Consider the following 25,949-nt stretch of genomic DNA (forward strand, 5'->3'; position numbering starts at 1 on the left):
TATGTTCTATGGAGTAATAAGGAATAAAGGCAATGAAAATTTCTAAGAATGAAAAGTGTGTGGTAGGTCAGATAGTTCAGAAAGTGTTTTACACAGCTGATTGGCTGGGTGAAGGGGACTGTGAGACGTCGCCCGATTTGTTCAGGTCAGTTCTAACAGCCAGAAGGTGTCTTAGTGACTGACCTGTGTTTGGTCACAGCTAAGTAAAACTACAAAATTACACTTGCATTGTCTTCTCCGTGGGGGCGGCTTACGACTGGTGATGCTGTTAAATTTGTGCAGGAATGTGAGACTCATAAAAGATTGCAGGGAGTCTCACAAAGGCTGTGGAGCAAGAAGCTCAATGCTGGTGCCTCTACCAGTGCACCCCTACAAGCCATTTGTCTACTGTCTGAATAATCAGAAGGCTGAAGCTTCTGTGCTTTTGGAAGGTGTGTCTGCTCCCATCATGTTCAGGCAATTATTGGAAAATCTGGATTCTTTTGGTAAAATATGGAATTTTAGTGCAGCAGAGTGGTAGCCCAAAGTCAGCAGGAAGGACTTCTGGGACTCACAGAGAGAGCCCCAAACTCCAGAATCAACAACCAGCATATACAGAATGCAGTTTTACATGCTCTAAATGGTTTGATTATACTTGTAAATATTTGTAAACAATGGAGTGGGGAAAAAAACAATATATTGTGAATTTATAGTAAACAAATTTCTCACTCTAGCTTTAAGAAAAAATGGAGTATAGCAGATGCATATGCAGTTTGTGTATGTCTCTGTGTTGATAATGTAAATACAGAAACATCAGAATTGATTATCATCTATAGACTACCACACAAGACAACCCTTTGGGGAATTTTTTTTTCAGTAAAGATAAGAGTTAAAAGGCATAGAAAACTCTCCCAGTCTCTTTTTTAGAATCACACAATGAATTTCTTGCTCCACTCTTTTACAGGCTTCAAGATGCTCTAAGCAATATTTTCAGTTTCACTTGTAATTCGCATAATCTTTGTTGGTCACATGACTGGTCACAGGAACAGGAAGTAAGCACCAATGTTGCACAACCACTGCAAAAACCAAAGAGCCATCACAGGGTTGCACTTGCCACTGTGTAACTTTCTGCACTTACTGTGCTGTTCAGTAATCATTTTATTAGAAAATTCTGCTTAGTGTACCTTTAAAGCCTGCCTTTATATCTCACTTCCAATCTGTCAGAGATGGTTCTAATAAAAAGTGTGCAGGTCTGTACATCTTTAGTGTACCATGCAATTTGTTAACCTTGATCCGATGAAGAGTTCCAAACCCACAGAACTGACTGAATGTTAGAATCTGTGTGAGAGCACAGTTTGCTTCTGTTTGTTCCACACAGCACTTTATGTTACGATGTGGATGAGAGGAACGGGGGATGTTTGTCCTGTAGCAGGAAGGTGGCTGCAGTCTTTGATAGTATTATAACTTGTTGAGTGTTGATAAAAAATCCTCCAGCTCCATGTGATCTTGTGGATCTGGTCTCCTGATAACAAAAAGGTGTCTAACGTACCAAATCTATTTGCTATTGTTTATTGTTGGAACATAAAATCCCTGAATGAGATGAGAAAACGGCATAAGATAGCATGCACATTATTAGCACAGAACAAGTGTAGGCTTTTGGTTGGACGAGTGCATGCGTGCACTGGGAGACTCACATGCTTTCAGCAGGGTAGAGCATGGGGGGGTAGAGGTCGTCTTGGCTCGGCATGGAGGCATTGACAGGATACGGCTGTGCAAAGGCAGCAGGGCCTCCAGGAAGGGAGGTGGGCCTGGATGCAGAGTTACTCTAAGACCACACACTTCAGAAACATCAGCAGAGGACCGTTTGGCCTCGCTGGGGTTTAAAGGTTCTTTGCGTTAAATTCAACACTTAAGCCTTGGAGTGACACGTGCAGACACAACGGCGGACGACGTGAGATTTCACTTCAGGTGGAAGTAAAACACAAGCAGTTGCCGCTGTTTGTGGCATCTTCATTTCTCTTTATAATCGTTCCAGTTTTAGGCAGAATAAGAGCTGCTTATACTTGAGATTGACACAAATACTTACGTTTGAATGGAGTAAATTGGATCCAGGGAACTAATGGGACAAATGATCCATGATTAAAACACAAAGAATTATTTAAAAATGAACACATATCCTGACACAGGCAGCAGCACGAAGCTTTGATTCACGTGGAAGCATTAATATTAACTCCAGCTTGGTTATTATTCAGTACATTATTTCTGTGCATTTCTGTGGTATGACATATGTCCTAAAATCAAAAACAGTTTATCCGGACCTCTGTGAGTGAGTAAGGTGGATGTGCATGTGTGTGTTTATAGTGGTAACAAGGTCACATCCTGTGGAGACTCAGGCTGAGGTGTGGTGGTTTGCACAGACTTACACAGGCTGAGGTGTGATGCTAGCTGTTGCTGAGCCAGGCTCCCTGAACACGAAACACATCCAAGACCACAGTCAAGAACACTTAGTTCATATGAGCTGCACTCCCTGCCTCTGTCATATAGTCTTACCAAATAAATTAATACGTAAATCTGATTATATAGCAAGAAGGTTTAACTGATCTAACTACTTGCAGTGGATTTTTGTGGAGTCCTTACAATGCACATTTATCTGATAGCTAGTAATGTAAGCGCATGCATAAAAGCAAGTATTCATTAAGTTTAGTATGAGTATCAAATGATTGTATGTGATTAACCGATTGTTCCAATCAAACGAATCCACCAAGGCCAAGAACAATGCTTTTACTCAATTATGCAGGCCAGAGTTAAATAAAAGACGCTTATATAAGAGAGTTACGCTGCGTCACTCACGGGTCCACTACTGTGGTGAGTTTGAATGGCAGGTATCCATCCGGGTTTGGAGCAGAAGGAACTGTGTGAAAAAAAATTGTAACCATTTTACTAGATTTCACAATCTCCAACAAGATGTACTGCAGTGAGCTGAAAAAAAGGTTTGTGGTTTTAAGCTCCGTATCTGAAAAACACCTAATATTACTGTGCTGTCAAAAATAAAACAGGCTCAAACTTCATAGAGTGCAAAGCACAGAACTGCAAACGGGGTGCAAAGGTTCGACTGGGGACTTCTAACGTTGAATGATACTGCACAATCGCAAATGTATACAGAAAAATGTGAAATGGCTTCATGTAGCTGGTGTGGTTATGTACACCTGAACCGATTCATTCAGTGATGCTGTCACAACACACTGAGGTGACTGAACACACTCTCCTGCCTAATGTACAGTATCTGTGTTGAGTGTGTGGAGCCTGGGGCTCACTAGCACTGATGACGCATTTGTTCTTTGTTACTAATTGAAACAGCACAAATAAACAGGAAATGGTGTTTATGGAGTTGGTTAAACATGCACCATGTCTGCAGTGTTATTGAGGAGAGGGGCAGACTCTATACGCAGTGGCTCTGTTCTTGTCCATTTGTCAGAAGGTTTGTAAATAACTTTATAAAAATAATGTAAAATGTAATATAAAAATTAAAGCATTTTGAAACTACAAGAATATTCGGTTTCAGATGAAATAATGAACCAGGATAGAGAAACTAGAAACATACAGTAGCACTGAGTTTGCCAACAGTGAGATTACTGAAGGAAGAAAAGATGGTGGAGTTGATTATCTCACTGACTGGCAAGTATCCTGGTGACGTCAAAGGAAATGTCCATGCACGGCTTTTTAACACACAGATTCCCTGTTAATTACTTGTAGGAATCCCAACCCTTCTGACGAGGTGACACAAAACTATGTGTTGGATCAACTGCATCAGTAGAGGCAAGCCAGCAAAGAAGAGGAAAGGAAACAGCAGAGAAGAGTGAGAATTCATTGTGGCCACACACACACACACACAAACAGACACACACAAACAGACACACACACACACACAAAATCAGGTTTTGAATTGGTTAATACAGCTCTTGCCCAACCAATGTGCTTTTTATATGTCAACAAAATATGGAGTAATTGTCTACATGCTGCACATTCCTCAGCAGAACACAAGCACTGCCATTTATATGCCTGTTTTGTTTCAGTTTCAGCACTGGCAAGTGAAACGTGTGCTGTTCAGCGTCTCTTAAATCACAGGTTAGAGGTTACAAACACTAAATCCTTGTCTGCCCCGGATAACAGGCTGAGAAGGCCTTGTGTACTTGCCTGTAAAATATTTCTTAAATACTTCGTTCTTTGGCATATCTGGGTACACGTATTTGATGCATTTGATGTCCCGGATGCGGTCGCCAAGTCCAGCAGAGTCCAGGTCCTTCTTTGTGAAGGGCTGGATGTTCTGGATTTTTCTGCCTCCATCTGGAGAGACACAGGCACGATGTGCATAGAGAACAGATCAAACTTTGAAGAGTAATAATGCAGATCTTTGAATCTCTGAATCCCACAGTGTCTTTCATATCCCACTGAGAGAGCGTAGGAGCAGAAGTAACTCTTAGATGTTGGAGACTTTCTGAGATGTCGGATATCTTGGAGCATTCATTTCACAAATGGCAGACTACTTAACACAGCATGGACACACCCGGACTAGTCAAGATTGTCTCATCACTTAGTCCTGTGTGCTGTTGTGTTGTGTTGTGCATTGTCACTTATGAAGTCCTGTGTGCTGTTGTGTTGTGTTGTGCATTGTCACTTATGAAGTCCTGTGTGCTGTGGTGGTGTGTTGTGCATTCTCACTTAAGAAGTCCTGTGTACTGTGGTGGTGTGTTGTACATTCTCACTTATGAAGTCCTGTGTGCTGTGGTGGTGTGTTGTGCATTCTCACTTATGAAGTCCTGTGTGCTGTGGTGGTGTGTTGTGCATTGTCACTTATGAAGTCCTGTGTGCTGTGGTGGTGTGTTGTGCATTGTCACTTATGAAGTCCTGTGTGCTGTGGTGGTGTGTTGTGCATTGTCACTTATGAAGTCCTGTGTGCTGTGGTGGTGTGTTGTACCTTGCCTGCTAGGTATGAATTGGGGAGGCAAACATGGAACTTGCTGAACTGACAAACTAGGACAACTCATTACAAATATCTGTAGAAGGCTTTCATTCTGCTTTTCTTCTAGTTCCTCACCTATACAGAGACTGAACCCTCAACCTCTTCATGGATGAGCTTGACACCCTGTTGAGTCAATTCCCCAGGGTTTGAAGGAAACCCACTCATTCTCCCTGGTGACTTCAACCTTCCATCAGACAAGCTGCATTCCTCCTGCTGTTGACATCATTTGACCTCCCCCTCAACCGCTCTCCTCTGACTCACAAGCAGTCAATGTTCTGGACCTGATCTTCACCGGGACCAACATAGTAGTGGGAATTACTCATTACAAATATCTGTAGAAGGCTTTTATTCTGCTTTTCTTCTAGTTCCTCACCTACACAGAGACTGAACCCTCAACCTCTTCATGGATGAGCTTGACACCCTGTTGAGTCAATTCCCCAGAGTTTACAGTCACTCCCCTCCACCTCTCTCACAATCACTTTCTATTCTTCTCTCGTCTTTTTCCATCCATCACACTGTCCTCCATCACTCCCTCTTCCGATGCTTCTGCAATATTGTCTACCTTCATCATCCTCACTCTCCTTCTTCCCTCCCTGGAAGTTACTAATACAACTTCCTTAATAATTCTTCACGGTGTATTTCTGAGGATTCATTTTTATTATTGAACAACTACGGTGCTCTCAGTCAATCCAAAATGTTAATAAACCACAAAACTTGAATATTTATGAAAGTAAAAGTGAGCTTTCTTAGGAGAATATCTGTGTGTGCAGAATTATTGGGCAACTATTAGTGTGCAGAATTACTGCGCAAAAAATGGAAAAATTGAAACTTTCCATCTCACTTGTTTATTTTCATCTGTTAGTCAGAATAATAAACAGCTCAAAATTTACAAATAAACATTTCTGACATTTCCAAAACTAATAATAAAAATCAGTGACCCTTCTTTTCTTAATCTGTTGACAATCAACCTTTTGTGCAGCAGCAACCACAGCTTCCCAGACACTGTTCAGAGAGCTGTACCGTTTTCATTCACTGTAAATCTCCCGTTTAAGAAGGACCCACAAGTTCTCAGTAGGGTTTAGGTCAGGTGAGGAAGGGGACCATGTCAATATTCTTTCATCTTTAAGGGCTTTACTGGCTAGCCACACAGTGGAGTACTTCGATGCATGTGATGGAGCATTGTCCTGCATAAAAATCATGGTCTTCTTGAAAGATGCAGATTTTTTCCTGTACCACTGCTTGAAGAAAGTGTCTTCTAAAAACTGGCAGTAGGTTTGGGAGTTGATTTTGAGACCATCCTCTACCCGAAAAGTACCCACAGCAGTACCCCACCTCCACCTTGCTGGCGTCTGAGTCAAAGTGGAGCTCTGTGGCCGTTACTGATCCAGCCACGGGCCCATCCAGCTGGTCCGCCAAGAGTCACTCTCATATCAGTCCATATAACTTTTAAAAATCTGTCTGTCTTTCTTGGCTCAGTCTTGACGTTTCACCTTATGTGTCTTGTTCAGTGGTGGTCGGGTTTTAACTTGCACTTCTAGGCACTCCAGGTAGGTTGCAGTTGTGGAATATGACAGCACTGGAGAATAATGGGTTCCTGGTCACTTCACGTTTTTCAAACCTTTAGCAGTTAATTTGTGTCTTTTTTTCTCAACACATTTCTTGTGACCCTGTTGACTATTTGCTACAAAACATTTGATGGTTCTGTGATCACACCCTAATATCTTAGCAATTTCAAGAGTGTTACATCCCTGTGAAAGAGTTTTTACCATTTTTGACTTCTCAGAGTCTTTTTTGGTACATTTTGCCTGAGGAAAGAAGCTACCTAATAATTCTGCACACCTTGATATAGGTGTTGACCTCCTCAGGCCACACCCTCCTTCATTACACAAATACACATCACCTGATATCATTAAATCCAATAAGCATTCAAGTTTATACATCTTGGAGTTGGAAAATATGCATACAAATGATTATATGGTAAACATACTCTCTTGCCTAATAATTGTGCACACAGTGCATTTTCCCTTCTATACTCTCCTTGTCAATAAATCTTCTGTCAATCATCTCTCCAGACTGGCCCCTGGCTAATGGAAGCCCCTGGCTAATGGAAGCACTCTTCAGAACTAAGAGCTGCAGTGAATCGGTGAAGAAAACACACCAAAATTCAGACTTCAGTTCATACCAGTCTCTCCTTTCCAAGTTCCCACTAGAAGCAAAGTCTGCAATGCCATCCTACTACATAGGAAGTCCGAAATATCAGCATCAGATCCACGCAAACCCTTCAGTATTCTCCTTCTCTTCTTAACACCTCATACTTGTGAGGATTTCATCACTGTCTTTGAGTCCTTTTCCTCTGTTCCCACTCTACCTTCCCTCTCTCCTCAGACATCATCCTTCCATTCCTGACTTTCTGCTGAATCCCATTCCTTCCGCTCTGTTCCAAAAGATTTTGAGAGATCTGCTTCCTTTCTTCTCCGCCATCATCAACAACTTCTTACCCTCTGGACACGTACCAACTGCGTTCAAGGCCGCTAGGGTGGTACCAAAGCTAAACAAGACCACATTCGACAGTTCCAATATAAGAAATGACAGACCAGTATCACTTGTGTGTCCCCTGAAATGTTCTTGGATAAGCCATCTATGTCTTTTCCCCACCCAGAAGCAGCCCCATGAGGTGAATCAGTCTGACTATAAGCCAGCATATTCAACAGAAACAGCCCTCATAGTAGTGACAGAGAAACCTGATGTTGCCAAAGCTGCCAAACTCTCATCATTCCTGATTTTTCTGGACATTTTGGCAGTATTAGTAAACCACAACGTCCTCTCCGTTCTCTCCGGTTTTGGCATGACTGGCTCCACATAGAAATGGTTCCGGTCCTATCAGGAAACAGGGAGGATCCACATCCAATCCATATAGACTCTCCACCAGTGTCCGCTAGGGCTCAGTGCTAGGCCCTCTTATCTTCTCTATGTATACTCAATCTCTTGGTGATACAACATCTTACCGTGGTTTCTCCCACCACTGCTGATGACACTCAATTAATTCTTTCCTTCTCACCTTCTGACACTCAGGCTTCTAACCACATCTCAACTTGCTTGACTGACATTGTGTCATGGATGACAGCCCACCGCCTGAACCTCAACCCCAGCAAAACCGAGCCTATGTACATCCCAGACACTACCATACCATCATGACCTCACAGTTTCTTTCGAGAACTCCCTAGTATTGCCATCTGAAGCTGCTTGTAGCCTGGGAATAACTTTGGACAACCAGTTGTTGTTCTCAGTTCATTTCATGTTTCAAACCTGACTCAGTCTTGCAGCATTCTCCTTTGTAACATATGAAGGATTCAGCCCCTTCTCTCACAGGAAGCTACCAGGTGCTTGTGCAGTCACTTGTCATCTCAAAGCTCGACTACTGCAACTCACAACTTGCTGGTTGTCTTCTTTGGGCCATCAGACCTCTACAACTGATCCAGAATGCAGCAGCACAACTACTCTTTAATCTTCCAAAGTTCACGCATGTCACTCCACTGCTGTGTTCCCTTCACTGGTTTCCAGTAGCTGCCCACATCACATTTAAAACCCTGACGCTCGTATACCAAGCCAAAAATGGACCAGCCGCTCCCTACGTGATGACAGTGGCCAAAGACCGATCCATGCCTCGAGTACGGCTCGGCTTGAAACACCATGCTTCAAGTCTAATGTAAGACGTGCATCAAGACTATTCTCTGTCCTGCTCCCAGATGTTGGAACGAACGTCCTCTGGCTGTCTAGACAGCAGAGTCCCTTGCAGTCTTCAAATGATGACTGAAGACTTATCCATTTGTGGAATATTTAAATGACCATTGACCACTGCACCTGTGTTGAGTAACATGAAACCCTAGTACTTATTGTTTGGTATTGTTTGTTATTGTTGTCTGATATATATAGTTTATGATTATTTTGCAGTTCTTCTCGGTATCAGCATCGATTCCTCCATTTCAGCAGTATTGAAGGGTATCTTGAACTCTAACCTACTGTACTGCCTAGGATACATTCTATTAGTAGATGGCAAAGCACTTTTGGAAGTCGCTCTGGATAAGAGGGACTGAAAAATGCTGAAAATGTAAATGTAAATGCATTCTCACTTATTCTGTTTTGCACACTGTGGTGGTGTGTTGTGCATTTTCACTTATGCAGTCCTGTGTACTGTGCTGCTGTGCAGATGTCGTGTGTTGCACCAGTGGGCAAGAATAAACAACATTTTGTTCCAATGTATAAAGACTTTATGGAGAAATGACAATATAACAAATTCTTAATTTCTAAATCTTAATTTCATTTGAAAAGCACAAACCTCTAAATTAAAGGTTTACCATTACCTCCTATAGGACATATCAGAAGGCTCTCAAAATGTTTAAATCTAAAACCAGCACAACCACCACAAAAGTTTTTTAAAGTTTGCACATACTTTCACATACGTCCACATATGCAATGGTAATGCCTCCGATTTCCGAGTCGCTGAAGCGTAGCAGGAATGTCCCGTTGGGTTTGTTCTGCAGAATTACATGGAGGTGCTGCTTCCCAATGAAGCCAAAGATCAGCCTGCCGTGGGGAAGCACACGAGGATTAGAGAGTCTCGCACCGGCCTGTCCACAGCAGACACAGCACCAGGATTAGATAGGATTAGGATTACAGAGTCTTCATGGAATGACACATCAAAGATGAAAGATGATTTGCTTCACTGGCGGTTTTGCGGCTAACGCCAGTGCTCAACTCACTAACCCATCTTAACCAATTCCACTATACACACTAATCCCATCGGACTGATCACAACCAACAAACCAAGTTGGAGGAGGACATTGAGGATCCCTTACCCCTCAGTCCAGTAAGCTTTCAGGCATTTCTTCGTCAGGTCAATCACACCCTCAAACCACTGCCAGAAGGTGAACGTTCTCCCTGGCAGGACTTCCTGTGTCACAGACAGTGGAAACATTTCATTTCTGAATCCAAATGACCTCACTGACTGGTGAAACACAACGTTAGAACCCATTTCTCTATGTACATGTGCGTCTTTAGCTTGCAGTGCATATGGTACGAAAGATGTAACTAGATGGTCCAGAAAGTAACTGGTAAACATACTTTATTAAACTGAGCCCATGATACAGGCATCTTGTTGAAGTCCTCTGAGATCTCTAGCTTGTCAAAGATTTTCTGTGCGAGGCAGTGCAGGTTGTATCTGTCCAGGCCGCGACTGGTCTGCACCTCTGACATGAATTTACTGCTCAGCGCCTCACTCATCTGACTCCACGGGACACGCTCAGGCACAACGAATGGAATCCTGTTCTGAGGATCGCACAGCACAAGGGAGGTGTTTACAGAACCTGAAACCAAACAACTCTGGGTGTGTAAGTGAGGGAGTCAGTGGTACTCACAGGCTCAGAGAAGGCACAGTCCCATATAACTGTGGCCATAGCATTGTTCTCCTGACTACCATGTACAATTATAACAACAGGGAGGGAGATCGTCTGTGGCAGCAAAACAACAACACAGAAACAGACCATCAAAAACTTGGTGTCCAGAACACGGTTTCCTGTTTCTGTAGAAGAGACGTGAGCTGTCTAAGCAACCCGTTGAAAAGGGACACATATAAGAGACAAGGGGCTTGTGGATGTACATTTGGATGAGCAGGTTTCTCACAGTCTCTTCTTAAAACTAATGTTAGCTATACTTATGTTTATGTTAGCTTAGCAAAAAGGCCATAGTCAGTTATTCATTTTGAGATTTAATGAATATAGTGTGAATTATATTCATGTCAGCACTTCAGTGACTGTGATGGTTGCTGCCTGAAGGAGCCTTGCTTTGATCGGCATTGCAATGCATCTGTCTGCCTTCATCTCAGATTCTACAGGTGATCACAGAAAAAGCCTTGTGTCACCCTGCATCACTGAGAGCAACGGTGGTTTTTCATGCTGACCACAAGCCATCCGCATAACTGATGCACATACTGACTACACTGGTTTTGCCATCCAATTTTCTTCTTCTTTTCTGCATTCCTCTAGACCTACAGGGTTGAGCCCCTGGTTATATCACCTTGCTTCTGGTTCATCTGTAATTTCCTCAACTACAATTACCATGTCAGCAGATTCATGCTGTCTCTCTGGCAGAAGCAGATATCATAGATAATCAATATTTACATTTATGGCACTTAGCTGACACTTTTAGACAAAGCAACTTACAATTATGACTGAGTTTAACTTGAGTAATTGAGGGTTAAGGGTCTTGCTCAGGGGCACAACAGTGGCAGCTTGGCAGTGGTGGGGCTTGAACCAGCAACCTTCCAATTACAAGTCAAGTACCTTAACCACTGTGCTACTACTGCCCTATATAGCAGTACCTAGCACTGCTGCAAGCAATGTACCTACAAACTGGCCTGAACGCCCGTGGCGTTCTCAGCACTGATGACACGTTGCTGTTTTTTTTATTTATAAACATGTGACACATCCTTGAATTCTTGAGGAGCAGAGATCACGACTCCATGATTACTTTTCCATCGGTCAGTGTGACCTACCATAGAGATGTTTTTGACTGTCATTCCTCAGGGAAAGGTCAACATTTTCCACCAAGTCTCTGCCTCACTCGTGCAGGGACCATGCTGTGAAGTGCAGTGGTGGTGTGGAGGAACACTGAACGACCAAGACCTACCTGGACACAGTAAGGACTCTCGCAGCCCGTGATGACGATCTCTGTAGTGAAGAGGAGCGCGAACTTCTCCTCGGTTACGGACTCTGAGCCCTTCCTGTCAGCACGCTTGATCTTCCTGATGGACTGAGGAAGGCACACAAAGGCATCAGAGGCTCAACAGCCATTTCTGCAAACATCTGTGAGGTGACTTCACGGCAACAGACGAACTCCACTCGCTAGGACGACGGTGTGTATGTTGCAAAATGGGTTCGGGCAGTACAAACCATATTCCTGAATGTGGCACATGTGCTTTTGCTGGCAGTGTTGTGTTCTAAGATGGCTGTGCTGTTAATGAGTTCTCCAACGTTCTCCCTGAGGGGCGAAAGAGGAAGCATCGTAAAAAAAAAAAAAATTATTATTTTCAACCCTTGATGAAATTGTGTAGCTGTTTCAAAACCAACTGCGAACAGACTTGTAATAACCATGGGACACCAGCACCATGTTTAAGTGTGAATTGTGTGCTGAAGTTTGTTTGTGGAGTATGTTTACATAAGACTCTAATTAATCGTGATAAAAGCTTGCAATGGCTGGATTGGAGAGTAGAAAATGTCCGGTGCCTGTGTTTTTCCTTTTGAGGCTGATCTACAAGCCTGGACAGACGCAGCATCAGACAGCTGTAGGTCTACAGAACTGCCAATTCAGTGCAAGGTGAAGAGAAGCAAAAAAACCAAACAAACTCCAATTTGATCTGTCACAGGATTTCCACAAATGTTTCCGTACAATCATCTGTTTTGGTGATTTACATTTAGCAGATCAGCTCATCAGGACAGAATGAACTCAGCTCACCCACACCTTCACTGCAGCTCTGCTTCCGTAGACTGACTCCTGCAGCTACTAAGCTGTGTCAGCTTTTGTGGGCAGATTATGACAGGAAGCAGGCTGGTGACACAATGGTCATGTGAGCCTCTGAGGCCGGCATAGTAACGCACTCTGTCAGGAGAAAACACTGCACTATTTAGGCACCCAGATTTGTTGGTGCGTCTGTCTTCGGTATGCTGTACGTCAGAAGTGTCCCTGAAGTGTTGACGGGTGTGTCTGTGTTGTGTGAATGTTTTGCTTACAGAAGTGATGTAGTGCTGAAAGGTCAAAATCACTTCTGTGGAAGTAAGCAAAACCGGCTTGTGACAGTCCTGTGTCATGTACGATGTAGTAATGTGTGGGTAGTTAAACAACTTTTTGTGTGTTGCTGAGGCCATATATTGTATGCATATCTTTACCTGATCTTTAACTCATACATGTTAGCTATGTGGGTGTATGTAAGTCCTTAAGATTTCAGTTTTAATGTGTATGGTTATGTGCGTGTGTGTGTGTGTGCACTGTTGTGTGAAGTGGGGGCCATGATAGGAGTATGTGGAATAAGGGAGGGTTGTGTTTGAACAAGAATGACGTTTCTGTACTGTATCAATCACTGGATATCTAGAAGTGTGTGTATGTCTATGTTCATTAAAAAGTGATACTGGACTTTTCTGACACTGGACATATACAGAACACACAAGCATCTTAATTGTAGACTAATAAGGTCTTGATTTAAGAGACTAAAAAAGTAAAACAACAAAACAAATCAAAAGCTTCTTAAAGTGCAATACCCCAAAGTAAAATACTAGAAAGTAAAACACCTCAAAGTAAAACAACATAAAGTAAAATACTATAAAGTAAAACACCTTAAAGTAAAACACCATAAAGTAAAATACCTTCTCTCATATGCTCAGCCATATAGGGCTTTGAAAAAAAAAAAAAGTATTTCTAAAAAGCAAAAATTATACTGCAAAGCACGCAATAATAAAAAACTAAGCAATTACATCTGATTTTCTAAACCTGTGGCAGGAAAATGAATGGGAAATCATGTGAAATGCATTTAATTTGACACTTGGGGTTCTGAAAATGATTACCAAGTTTCGTTTTAAACTTTAGACCCATGTCAACAGTGTGTGTGAATATGTGAGTGTGAGTGTGTGCTGCTTACGTAGGTATGACACCTTGGCCTAGGTTTCTGGCCTGCGTCTCTGTGATGATCTGTGCTTTCAGTAGTACTGGCTTTCCAGGAGCCACTTTCTCCCCGAGCAGATAGCGCACAGTGCTGGAGAACTTGGACTGGGTCTTGATGACCTGTGGAGGCTGTTTCTCCACCACAAGGGAGCTGCAGAAGTCAACAGCAAGAGAAAACACCAGTCTGTTCAGAACACCCTTTATCTTGGGAGAAATCCTGATCTTACAACATTCTAGCAAACTGTCACGAATACTTCTTGAAAGTGTAATAACCATTTTCTGAAGAAGCAAAAACCTGTTCATGTGCGCTGTTCAGGACACCAGAGCATGCCCACACTTGTGTGGAGTAAAAAGGGAAGCGCAGACAGCCAGTATTCAGCTAGGAACAGAATTCGATAAGTGTGTGTTGTGACCAGGCACAGGTGTACCTGTTGCAGGTACGGCCGTACCTGTGGATAAGAAGCTGCAGAAGGTGGCTCAGGTTCTCCTCCAGCAGGTGGAACTGTTCCACACTCCCGTGGTCCCTCTTCACAAGCATCAACTCCTGTCTCAAATTCCCGTTCACTCCAAGCAATTGCTCGCACCTGGAGGGGGGTGGGAGTGCAAACAGGAAAAGGAAAGGAAGAATCAAGGAAAACAATTGAGTTAATCTAGAATTGATCTAAAAACAGGATTATCTAGTTCTGCAGGTTAAATGTAATATAATCTTAGGATCCTTGTTCCTTTACTCATACACCAACAATCTGCATTCCACAACTCACTGAGTAGATATATGGACAGAGATGTAAATATTGAAAAGCTAATTACGAATTACCTTCTGTTTGTGTAGCCAATTTGAATTTTAATGGGGAGAAGCAGGATTTTAAACGATAAAGATACTAATATAGTATCTATAAAAAAAAGATCAGTGGTTGGTTCATGTGGAAAACTGATTTAATTCATAAAACAATAAACAAACAAATTTACACCTGTAAACAAACAGACATGACATTCTATAATTTCTGGATTATCGTTTGTCATCTGTACACAACAAAGTAAAAAAAAAGTTCACGCAAACACTCATGAGGATTTTTTCAACAAGTCATCCATTGTACCTGAGGTATTAAAAGGTCCAATAACCCTAGAAAGGTACTTTAAAACAGACTGAGTCAGATTTGCATGTCTTGTTTTTTTTTTGGTCGAGCTCACCATGTCTGTAGCGGAAGGAGGTTGTCGTCGAAGGCCAGACCAATGGTGGAACGGAGTTGCTCCCACCGCCAAGATTTGATACGGTGGATGAGACGGGTCTGGCACTGCTCCAGACTACACATCGCCTCCTGCAGCAGCTGCACACGCTTCTGCATGCATGCACACACACACACACACACGCACACATGCTAGAGCTAAACCTGTTATTCTTAACAAGTATGCTGTATAGTATGAGAAAGAGGGACACATGATGTCAGGAATTTACCTTCGCACACTCTTGATATTTGTACTCCAGCTGAGCTATTCGGGTCTGTTTGGTGACTTGATCTGCATGTTTAGGATCCAGATCATTTTGGCCTGTGCAGAAAGAAGTTGAGAACCCTGAAATGCTGAATACTGAAACATTCCTTGAGGGACAAACATGTAAGGTAATTGACTTGTAATCGGACAGTGGCTGGTTCAAACTCCACCACTGCCAAGTTGCCACTGTTGGGCCCCTGAGCAAGACCCTTAACCCTCAATTGCTTAAGTTCATAATTGTAAGTCGCTTTGGATAAAAGTGTCAGCTAAATGCCGTAAATGTAGATGGTTTTCTCTGTTTAATTGTAGCCATTTTCCAATCTAATATCCCTCGTCTGTCACATATGCCACCTATGGCTGGTGGCCATTCAGTGCGGTGGTGTGGAGAAGAGCTCTTATCGTTGGCTATAACACATCACTCAGTAACCACTGTGTTATGAATAATGCATCAGCTCACATATATGTTTACATATTTCATGTAAATCAAAACCTGTTTGTCTAAAACTAAGAACAGACTTACAATAACCCCCAACAGTATTTTACACATGCAAAAACAAAGGACAACACTACCCAGACAACATCATCTGCTTTTACTTATTTACTTTATCAACTTTAATGACCTCTTCAGGTTTATACATTATTACTTAAGACAGGGAGGTACAGGGACAAACCCAAACATATTTCATCAACACACATATGGCTGCATTGCTGTGTGTCGGCTGCATGCCTGTCAGGTTTCACATCATGCTCCCCGTTGCCTTTGACATTAAAATAACATTTATTAGCAGCTGGAATTCTAAAAACATGTAAAATCACACAAAACAAAAAATGAGCCACATTATTATGTTTTCTTCTGCATATCTCTCCACTGAGACATAAGCCTAACTGACTGTGCATGTTCTGACATGAAACACCAAGACATTATTCAGTTCTCCACACCTTAAAAGACAATATGTGCTTCATGTTTGCTGTCTTTTAAGATGCATTTATTGATTTAAGATAAACCAGTTAATGGATTCGGATTTCATGTCATGTTTTAGTGTTCCTGCCTTTATGTTGGGGTGGGTCCACTGCTTTTACTACTGTAAATGTTTGTACAGAACATCAGAGCATGAAGGTGAATGAACAATATTTCACTGTTATTTACTTGTGTGGTGTCACTGAACTCTAACGCTGCACTAAGATGTGATAGGACCTTTTACTAACCTTTTGAGCAAAAGAAATTTCAGATACTGTCATTTGTGTTCTGGTAACTGTTTATGAACCATTTGTATGATCAGGAATATTTTGCTCGGCTTCAAAGGCCCTAAAATGACAAGGGGGCGTGGCCACCCGAAAAAACTGAACTCTGACAGAAGGTCTCCAGCAACCTTCATGGAGCAGGTGGTAATAGGGAAACATTATGATAGAAAACAAAAATCCTGCATAAAACAGACAAAATACGAGCAAAAATGAAGATCAACAGGAAGACTCTCAGGAGCCAAGCGGGAGTATTACACACAAACAGTCATCACCCATATCCTCATCACACAGCAGTCATCTTACGCCTGTACAGGAGCTCATGTGCTCCATAATCTAGCTGGCTATTCTTGCACAAACAGCTCCAATGTCACCTCGCAGTCTAGACTTCAGCAGAGGTTTTGCTGGCTGGCTTACTCTTGGTTACCACTATTAGCGAAATGCTTCCAAGTTCCAAGAAGCAAAAAAAAAAAAAAAGCAAAACAAGCATGTTAAGGCAAAACCTTTGCAGTGAGTTCAGATGGACTGAGAATGTTGGTTTAATGATCTGTTGTTTAAGAGTTGTATTGTTAAATATTACTGACAGTATGGTTGGTCTTGAGAATACTAGCATGTGAAGGAAAAGCAGCTAGCTCTGAGAAGTTCCCTGATCCCGCTGCTTTATTGCAGTAATGGCCCGCAAGGCTGTAAAGACACCGCATGCCTTACCAAAGGCTGCACAATGACTGCGTATAAATAATCTAGACAAGCAACCCTTCAGTCACATACACCTGATCGACATCACAGTCCAAACAGTGAGCGTTGTATCCAGTACCATACAATGTGTGTGTTTTTGAATTCAAATCTGAAAGGGCCAAGTACAAAGGCAGATCCTGATTCCATCACGCTGCCAAAGTGGTCTGTTGGGTCACAAGGTCACTTCTTTGCTTAAGCCAGACCACTGAAAGCCCCAATAGCAAACATAAAAGAGGACAAAAACAGCCTGAAAAATAACCAGCAATTCTTGTGCAACACGATTTCTGCAACTGAACGGGTTTAAGTCCGGCAGATTATCTGCGATTATGCGTGTACCAGCCAGGCAGGCTGAAGAGAGTAGAAGCAGCTGGCTTGCTGTACCTTGCATGGGCTCTGCTTCCTGCTTCTCCCAGTTCAGCTCCTCCTGCAGCTGGTGGATCTGCTGACGGCAGCTCTGGATGTCCAGAACCTTGAGCACCAGGGTGTCCAGGTCAGAGGTGTTCACCTCCCTGGAGGTCAAGGTGGTGCCGTTGATTGGGGTGGGCATCTGCGTGAAGGGCGGCATGGCCTGGCGGTTGGGAGTCGGGACGACATGCACATAATAAAGACTCTACTAAATTTGATCTTACACACACCTGGCATATCATTCAGTCGGAACTGAAAAATGAAGTTTCTACTTCTTGCTCAGAAAAAAAACCCTATTTGCTTACCGCCTGTCTAAGCAAGAGTCTCTCTCTCCTGAGGATGTCTCTCACTGTCCGCACCAGCTGCAAAGGCTGCGTCTGGAATGTACTCTGAAAAGCATTTCAGCAAGTTGGGCTGTACCACCTCTGACCATGTGCTAAGCATAAGTATAAAATAAGTATCATGCAACACCTTTAAATTAGCACCGAATTTTATTTGCTGAATAGGATAAATATTTAATCATGAGTATTATTCAGAAGATTATTCAGAGGTTGTGAGTTACTTTCATGTGGGGGAGGATGTACAAACAGTAGGAAGAATTCTCTAGAATGTCTGTGCTGTGAACCAGCGGCTTGTGTACACTTACAAGTGCAATCTCAGAATCCTTGGTCTCAGAAATAAAAACCAGGCCAAATCAAAACCCCACTGTGTGTTTAGTAAATACCATGTTCCTGCTGATGTGCTGGAGCTTGACCTTCTCCACCACATTGGGGTTGTGGAATGCCACCTCCTGTAGGAGCTCCACCATCTGCTCCAGCAGGCGGCGAGCCTGAGGCTCCTGCTCCAGACTGTCCGTGTCAAAGTCCTCCCTGAGCCCAAACATGTATGCGCACACGTCACCATCTCACACTGTCCTGCCAGAAGCACGCAACTATGCGCTCTGTACAACATTATACAGCAGATCGTCTGCGCAGAGTTTTATTCATGTCTAAAGGTTTTTCACATAGCACCATTTCTGGCCATGATAGTAAAGACTGCTTAAACGTTTTTACACATGTCTGTGTAAAGAAATAACAAAAACAAGTAAACAAAAGACAGAAAGTGATTTTGATATAGAACAAACTACTGCAATTTGATATGCAGCACAACTACCTGGTCATTCATTATACTGAAAGGAGAGCACCAGGAGCAGACTAGAGGCTTGGGAAAATAATCATACGGTTTAAGGAATATGTCAGACATTCATGCCTATGTGAGCTGTCAGTGAGAGCAGGGTCATACCATCTCTGTTCCTCAATCCAGTTTGCCAGGTAGTGCCTGACATCTATGGGGAAGGAGTCTGGATAGAGCTCCATCAGGGTCTGGTTGGACAGATTTGGTAGCTGCTGGGAAATCTGCATCCACAGCGCCATGGTGAGGCAACTCTGCAGCTGGGACCAAATAGAGGTGTCAGAATGGCAGAGGTAGACTGGGGCACAGGGGGCCACTGGTAGAACTGGACATGATGACAAAAATTAGAAAGGTTTCTAAAGTGAAATGGAGTACTATGAATCACTTTAGTACTTTAGTACTATGAAATCACTCATTTATGTGACAGACTAGAGGCTGCATGAAAGAATCTGGCAATTATAGCAATGATGATTCAGTCCATTGCACAGATAAAACTGCAAATAAAACTTTACACTGCAAAATTGTAATTGCATTTATCACCTGCATTTTATAACACATTTAAAACTTGTGACTAGCTGTGTGTGTATAGCATGAGAATGGAAAATAATGTATGTGTGTGTGTGTGTGCACACGCGTACACACACGCATGTGTACATGCTTTTGTTTAATTTTAACTCTTCAGGTTGTTCTTACAGGCCTTATGGTGTTCGGTGTTCTTCTGAAAATGACTACATATAAACATCCAGTAATATGCTTTAAACTCTTAAGGTAACTTAACACACAGTACTACAAAAGAGAATGCTTAATACCTGTGCTATGCTAATTGTGTAGGTATTGTGTAATTTGCCAGTTCAGTTGTAGTTTAATGATTTAGGTAAGACATCTAGCACAGACTGGTCTGGGGTGAGAAAATACAAAGACATCCTATCAGCTTGATCTCCTGCTAACATGATGAGACAGGCCATACACTAAACCCCACATGTGCCCTGTGACCATCTTTTAAACAAACCATTTCACTAGACTTGCTTAAATGTTGACACAGGGGAAAAAACAGGTTACCATGTTAGTTTTTAATACAAGTCAGAAAGATGTGCAAAGCTGAAATACCTTTCTCTCAATTATTAAAAGCAACAGGCAGGATTGACTGTGCTTACATCTTCACCTTTTGAAAGTGGATTGTTGGTTATTTTCAGATTCTTTCTTTGTCTGCGCCCACATTAAAGTAAACATGGAAAATTATTTTTGCTTTGTGAGTTGCTTCTTATAGTTCTCATTTGACTGTCAGGGTGCACAGTCCTGCGCGCAGTCAGGCGTGATCACAAGAGAAATAAACCGATAACAATGATAAAACAAAACGTGCAGTGGTAAGACCAGCAGCACCTCAAAGTTCTCTCTGATTTTCCCCAAATGAGCCTGCTGTACGTCATGCTTCTGCGAGTCTGGCAAATTCTTATTTAAACAAATCATCTCAACAATACGGCAGCAACGTGTGTGGCATAACTAAAGCAGCACTACACAAGGGTGTGTCTTGCACGAGTCACCCAAACAAGCCGTTAGATTGCGCTGGTGAGGGGAGTAAGCGGCGGGGCTGCAGCATGCCCTGCACTGCTCGAGGACTGTAGGCGTCACGTGACATGCTTTTGCTTCGTCATTAGTAGCGACACATCGCTGCCGTTCGAACGAAACGCCAATAACAGAAGCGCCGGCGACGGCGTCCGTTATTCCACAGGTGGCGTTACACGGCCGCACGTGAATCCCCCGGGACTGCACCGTCACCCTCGCGCCGGCTCACTGCGCTACTATAAAACAAATCCGAGCTGATTATAGTGTGCCGCGTCAGCTGTTGGGCTGACAGGTTTAAAGTGCGTGGGTCATCCCGCAACAAACCACAGTCTGCATACTGACGAGCTACGGTCAACGTGCAAACACGTGAGCTGCTGCAGCTAATATTGCTAATGTGCAGGAGATTTTCTGGATCGTTAAACACATCGTGGAGCTTCCGTCAGTATTACATTTTTGCGACGATCAGTCAGGACAGATCTAAAGTACTAGTCAAGCCCTCCCCTTCTTTTCACAGTACTTAGATTATTTCGTGTGGAGTTAAAACCAGTACACCCAGTGCATTTGGGTACCACAATGCGAAGTCTCCCATTAATGCATACATAAGAATTATGAACATGAGCATATGAGCAGGGTCTTCGTCGGAATGTGTTGCTCTGTTGGCATGGCGGGAGAATTTAGCAGCTTTTTCTTGCTTTCTATCTGCCAAAGAGCTGCTGAAGGCCAAAGGAGAACACAGTCGAGCACAGGCCACACTGAGCTGGAGGAACGGAAACTAGAAGTGGCCTAAACTTCCAGCAGCATGTCGTTGGCACAAGCCGTGTGTGTATGCTGGTACTGCCCGCCCAACAGTGGCACCAGGCTGAGGAGACATTTTACATCCGTCAAAACCCTCCAGCTACAGTCGGAAAAAGACGCCAACCACACAGATGTACACTGAAGCGTGAATTACTGCGGCTCCTAGCCGAGTAGGGGCGATCCTCCCGGCCTATCTTACAACGGCGCCCGGATAGCGTGTAGTGACAGGAACAGACCAGTTTGAACACCTTGCTGAACTGGAAATGAGGTGTCCAAATGAAGGGGAAGCACAACTCCAACCGCTGCGTGCTGTAAGGATTTTCTCATCGCCCCGAACGAGCTTGTCTAAAGTGCGTCAGTAAAGTGTCTTATCACATCAACTTACTTTCTTATCTCTGGGAGGTTTTTACGGTTTAAACAAAGACCGACAACATTCAAACCGCCCATAGTTGACAAAAAAAAAGAAGGAGAAAGTGTGAGTTTTGAACGTACCTCTCGCTGAAGCCAGCTCTTATACACATGTAAAGACTGCTCGCCTTCCGTGTGTGCGCTGCTTGTTTGAGCTTTACTTTCACTTTCCTGTGCGCGCGCGCGCGCGCGCACACACACAGAGAAAGACAAAGATAGCGGCAGGGAAATACGGAGCTGAAAGCTGAAGTTTTCAGTCCAATGTAAAATGGCACCTTATTTACTTATTGACAGCTGAAAGGGAGGAAGGTGTCACTTATGCGTGGTGCACCGTCTCGTATTCTGTTATGCACGATCATTGCACTTTCTGGTGAAGACTCGCGTTCAGTGAAGTGGTTTTAAATGCTCGTGTGTCATATTCGTCCACGCAGAGAAGAACTGAAGCTGTAGGAAACCTGCCCAGTACAGTGTGCATGGCATTACCAGTCTTCTCACGTGAGTGTAGGGGTACCGTACGGCACACAGACGTTTGCTCGAGTCCTACTCGAAGTGTGTCATGGGCGGAGTGCAGTGGTGTCAGTTCCAGTAAGAGGTCTAGTTTCGAAACATTTCCGGGTAGGTCTGCCTCTGACATGGCCAAGCTTGCAGTCCTTTTGGAGAATAAACACCCTAATCAATACATATACCATTATAACCTTGGTATCGGCCCATGCGTTGACCTGAGGCGCTTTTTACATTCTGGTTCTTCAGACGGTATTTGGAGCATTGACAGGTTTTTATAATATTATTGGTTAAATAGTTTACGCAAAAAAAGTGTGATCTATATGCGAATGAAACTGCAACAGTCCGAGATGACCAACAGAGGGCAGCAGCTAACCACAACTGAAGGACGAGTGTCGCCCCCTGCCGGAGACGGACGGTATTACAGACACGGGTGACGGGTCTTCGTGAAGGCTCGCGAATCTTCAGGCGAAGGGAACGTGGAGCGTGCAAGTTGTTTCATGTATAGAAATTAACTTAAAGAAATGGCGTGCAGTAAGTATGCTTGTTAAATGAATGGACGCAAAATGAATGCTTTTACTTGGCTGTGTATTCATGGCTAATTTTATACAAAATGGGACCAAAATGAACACAAAAACAAAAACTTTGACCTGAGAAATGAATGTGAGCAAAATTTTGGGTGTGAAGTATGAGTGGGTGTGTGGGTCTGGTTGGGTTTAGGGGGTCCATTTGAAGACATTCCTCATATCACAGCCCATTTCCTGGCAAACCTGTGACGGGTTTGGCCTGCACGAATGGGCTGGAGTGATAGGTCAGCACAATCTAGCGTGAGCTTCGGGGGATTGTTTTCTTGTGCAACTCCAACCTAAACAAAACCAGTGGTTTACCTGATCAGTCTCCCACTGATAGGCTTTGACAGTCAAATGATTCTGTTGGTAAATGGTAGAATTTTTCAAGTTGGCAACAGAAAAAGCTGACACATAGTTATAGATGATCTACCTCTGGTCTGCGTATATATTAATATAAGCTTGCTAACTTCAGTAATGAATTTTACAGTTCACATGAACAAAGTAAAAGGTTTTATACATAAAACTCACAAAAAAGCAGTGGGGTTAATTGATCCTTTGGGGTCACTTCCCAGTCCAGTGAAGTGGCAGAAGTAGGCTTATTTATGTTGAAGTTTTTCCCTTAACATTCTTTGGGTCCTTCATCAGAGCTTGTGAAGCTGTGATTATTTCAGGGTCCTCTTAGGTAAAGTCCTATTACTGAGGGTTTAGCACATCTGGAATCAATACCTTGAGCCTGGGTGCCTGGAGCTTTGGGGGAGAAGGGACTACAGGTTGGGCTAGTTACAGCTTTGGCCCTGGGGGTCCATGTGTCCCTGACTTCAAAATAGACTTGATTGCTACCAGCTGGCAGCCCTAACTCACCCCGGGTCAGTGCTCTCCTCTGATGTCAACCTTGTCAGTATCAAGGATAGGCAGGACAATGAAGAGCCAGAGCACCTACCTGAGACAAGAGCACCTACGTGTGGGCAAAGATTAGCCATGCAACCCCACTGGTGCTGAGCATAGTTTTGGGTAGAATATCAATGTTCTGGTTTTGGTTATGCCATCATGTCAAGGCTAGGTCCCTTTTAATGTATTTGACCTTTCCATTTATTCATACAAATCTTTTATAAAGACAAGAGATTCCCAGACCCACGTTAAGACTAAAAATATCCAGTGCCGTTTGACCACTGGCACTGCAAGTTAGTCCAAGACTAGGCTTAATTCCGGTCCAAGCAACTATCACACAATGTCTAGTGCACATACTACGGAAAAAACTTCGTTTGCATTGTGCCAGCCAAAACCTGGGTACCATCTATGCATGCAAACACCAGTGATTAAGCAACATGGAAGACAAAGAAGGTAACACAATGTATTTTACATTTGCATTATTGTCCAAATGTGTCCTTCAAGATATAGGGGAGGTCAACAATCAGTAGCACCAATGATAAAGAATAAACAAACATGCATAAACAGCCACACTTCATGTCTGAATGTTTGCAAGAATACATGCATGTCTTTCAGTGCTGTTAGGTATGATAATGTCACTAAGGAAATAATTGTCATGAACACTGCTTCACAAATATTAATTCAAATTAAACATGCACTAAAATGTTTAAATAAAATTCTTATTAATTATTGATAAAGTAATTGACCGCCAATTAATGTGTATTTTCTTATGGTTTAAAAAAAGACACGCATAAAGAAGGTATGTAGGACCTTTGGTCTAAGGTAATAATGCATGTTGTTTAATATTCCATAAAATAATAAAATACTGTATCTTTTGTGCCTGGTTAGAGAGTATGTGCAGTAATAATCTTAAAAAAGAGAAGTAATCTGAGCCCTGGCATGGCCCTTACATTAGAGAGGCACAACAGAAGGACTGTAATCCCTGGTAATGAAACAAGCTGTAAGACAAAGCTACTTTTATTTGCTGGAAGTAGCAGAGAACTACTATACATTAATATACCATATTAATATAGTATGACTATGTACGTGACAAATAAACCAAACTTGAACTATACATGCACATTTGTGTAAGATTAAAAAATAATGTGTGGCATTTCTTTCAGTGCAAGTCAATTGTGGTTGTACTGTGTGTGTTGTATGTGTTGTATGTGAAGGTGAGTTATAATTCAGGCAGCAGTCCAGAGGTCCAAGAGGTCGAGTTCACACTGGCCAGGTCATATCCCTTAGAATGCTTCGCCATAGATGGTTGCCATGGTGAAAAGGAGTAGATATGAAGGCTAGCGCTCTTGTAGTGCTCCGGTCACTGTTCGTGTTTCTGATGGCTTAGACCAAATAGCACTGCTATAATATAAACACATATAATACACACATCGCACATGTAAAGGAAGGCAGTAAAATTACAGTCGTGCTTGATGGTTTGTGAATCCTTCAGACAATTCAGTGATTCTGCATAGATATGACCTAAAACAGAAGAAGAGTTGTTCATGCATGTCAGACTGAGAAAGGTTACAAAACCCTCTCTAAAGATCCACTGTCAGACAGATTAATGGCAGAAATTCAAAACCATTCCCCAGGAGTGGTCAACCAACAAACATCACTTTGATGAGCAAGGTAATAGTCCCCAAGGTCACAGAGGAACCCAGGGTAACTACTAACCAACTGAAGGCCTCTGTCGTATTGGCTAATGGTCATGATCATGAGTCCAGCATCAGAAGAACACAGAGCAACAGTGGTGTGCTAGCAGGACTGCAGAGAGAACTGCTCTCCAAAAAACAGCATTACTGACTTCAGTTTACTATGGATCATATAGACAAGCCAGAAGGCATTTGGAAAAAATGTTTTTGTATAGATGATATTAAAATAACACTTAAACAGGAAGTGTTGTATTTGGGGGAAATCTGTGAAGCATGGTGGTGGGAGTGTCATGGTTTGGGCTTGTTTTGCTGCATCTGGGCCAGGAAAGCTTGCCATCTTTGATGGAACATTGAATTATGAGTTATACCTGCAAATTGGGATCAAAGAGGTCAGGATGTGTGTCCATGAAAGGAACACTGAGAGGAAACGGATCTTACAGCAAGACAGCGACCCTAACAATGAAAGACGGCGAAAGAAGAATAAAGCTAATATTGTGCAATGGGCAAGTTCTGACCTTAATCTGGTAGAAATGCTCTGGAAAGACCTGAAGTGAGCAGTTCTTATGAGGAAACTGACCAACGTCCCAGAGCAGAAGACCCACTGCAGGACTGACCACAGTTACTGGCAATGCTGTGTTGCCATTATTACTGCACAAGGGGTCACACTAAATACTGAAAGCAAAGGTTCACATACCTCTTCCCCTTTACATATATGTAATTCTGGATCATTTAACACAATAAATGATCAAGTATAATATTTTTGTCTCGTGTCTTTAATTGGATTCT

General features: G+C 42.7%; 1 protein-coding gene across 3 annotated transcripts; it reads right to left on the minus strand.

Annotated features, from left to right (window-relative positions):
• Positions 1 to 1,274: 1,274 nt before the first annotated feature.
• stat6 (signal transducer and activator of transcription 6, interleukin-4 induced) lies at positions 1,275 to 21,702 on the minus strand. 3 transcript variants are annotated; one of them, XM_027021329.2, is made up of 21 exons: positions 21,596 to 21,702; positions 18,857 to 19,005; positions 18,300 to 18,444; positions 17,881 to 17,964; positions 17,552 to 17,717; positions 15,162 to 15,253; positions 14,897 to 15,045; positions 14,158 to 14,292; positions 13,686 to 13,859; positions 11,947 to 12,034; positions 11,684 to 11,806; positions 10,414 to 10,506; positions 10,121 to 10,324; positions 9,856 to 9,950; positions 9,450 to 9,583; positions 4,174 to 4,323; positions 2,830 to 2,890; positions 2,403 to 2,444; positions 2,066 to 2,095; positions 1,674 to 1,787; positions 1,275 to 1,501 (listed from the first exon to the last, which is right to left on the minus strand). In XM_027021329.2, exons 2-21 carry the CDS (start codon positions 18,985 to 18,987, stop codon positions 1,438 to 1,440), a joined length of 2,274 nt encoding a protein of 757 aa, XP_026877130.1. In that variant the 5' UTR covers positions 18,988 to 19,005; positions 21,596 to 21,702; the 3' UTR covers positions 1,275 to 1,437. The 3 variants fall into 3 exon arrangements, with proteins under 3 accessions (XP_026877130.1, XP_026877129.1, XP_026877131.1); XM_027021328.2 differs by having other exon boundaries at positions 17,552 to 17,738; XM_027021330.2 differs by having other exon boundaries at positions 1,275 to 1,569; positions 17,552 to 17,738.
• Between the last annotated feature and the right edge of the window lie 4,247 nt (positions 21,703 to 25,949).

The sequence above is a fragment of the Electrophorus electricus genome, chromosome 24, assembly GCF_013358815.1.
Source record: "Electrophorus electricus isolate fEleEle1 chromosome 24, fEleEle1.pri, whole genome shotgun sequence".
NCBI lineage: Eukaryota > Metazoa > Chordata > Actinopteri > Gymnotiformes > Gymnotidae > Electrophorus > Electrophorus electricus.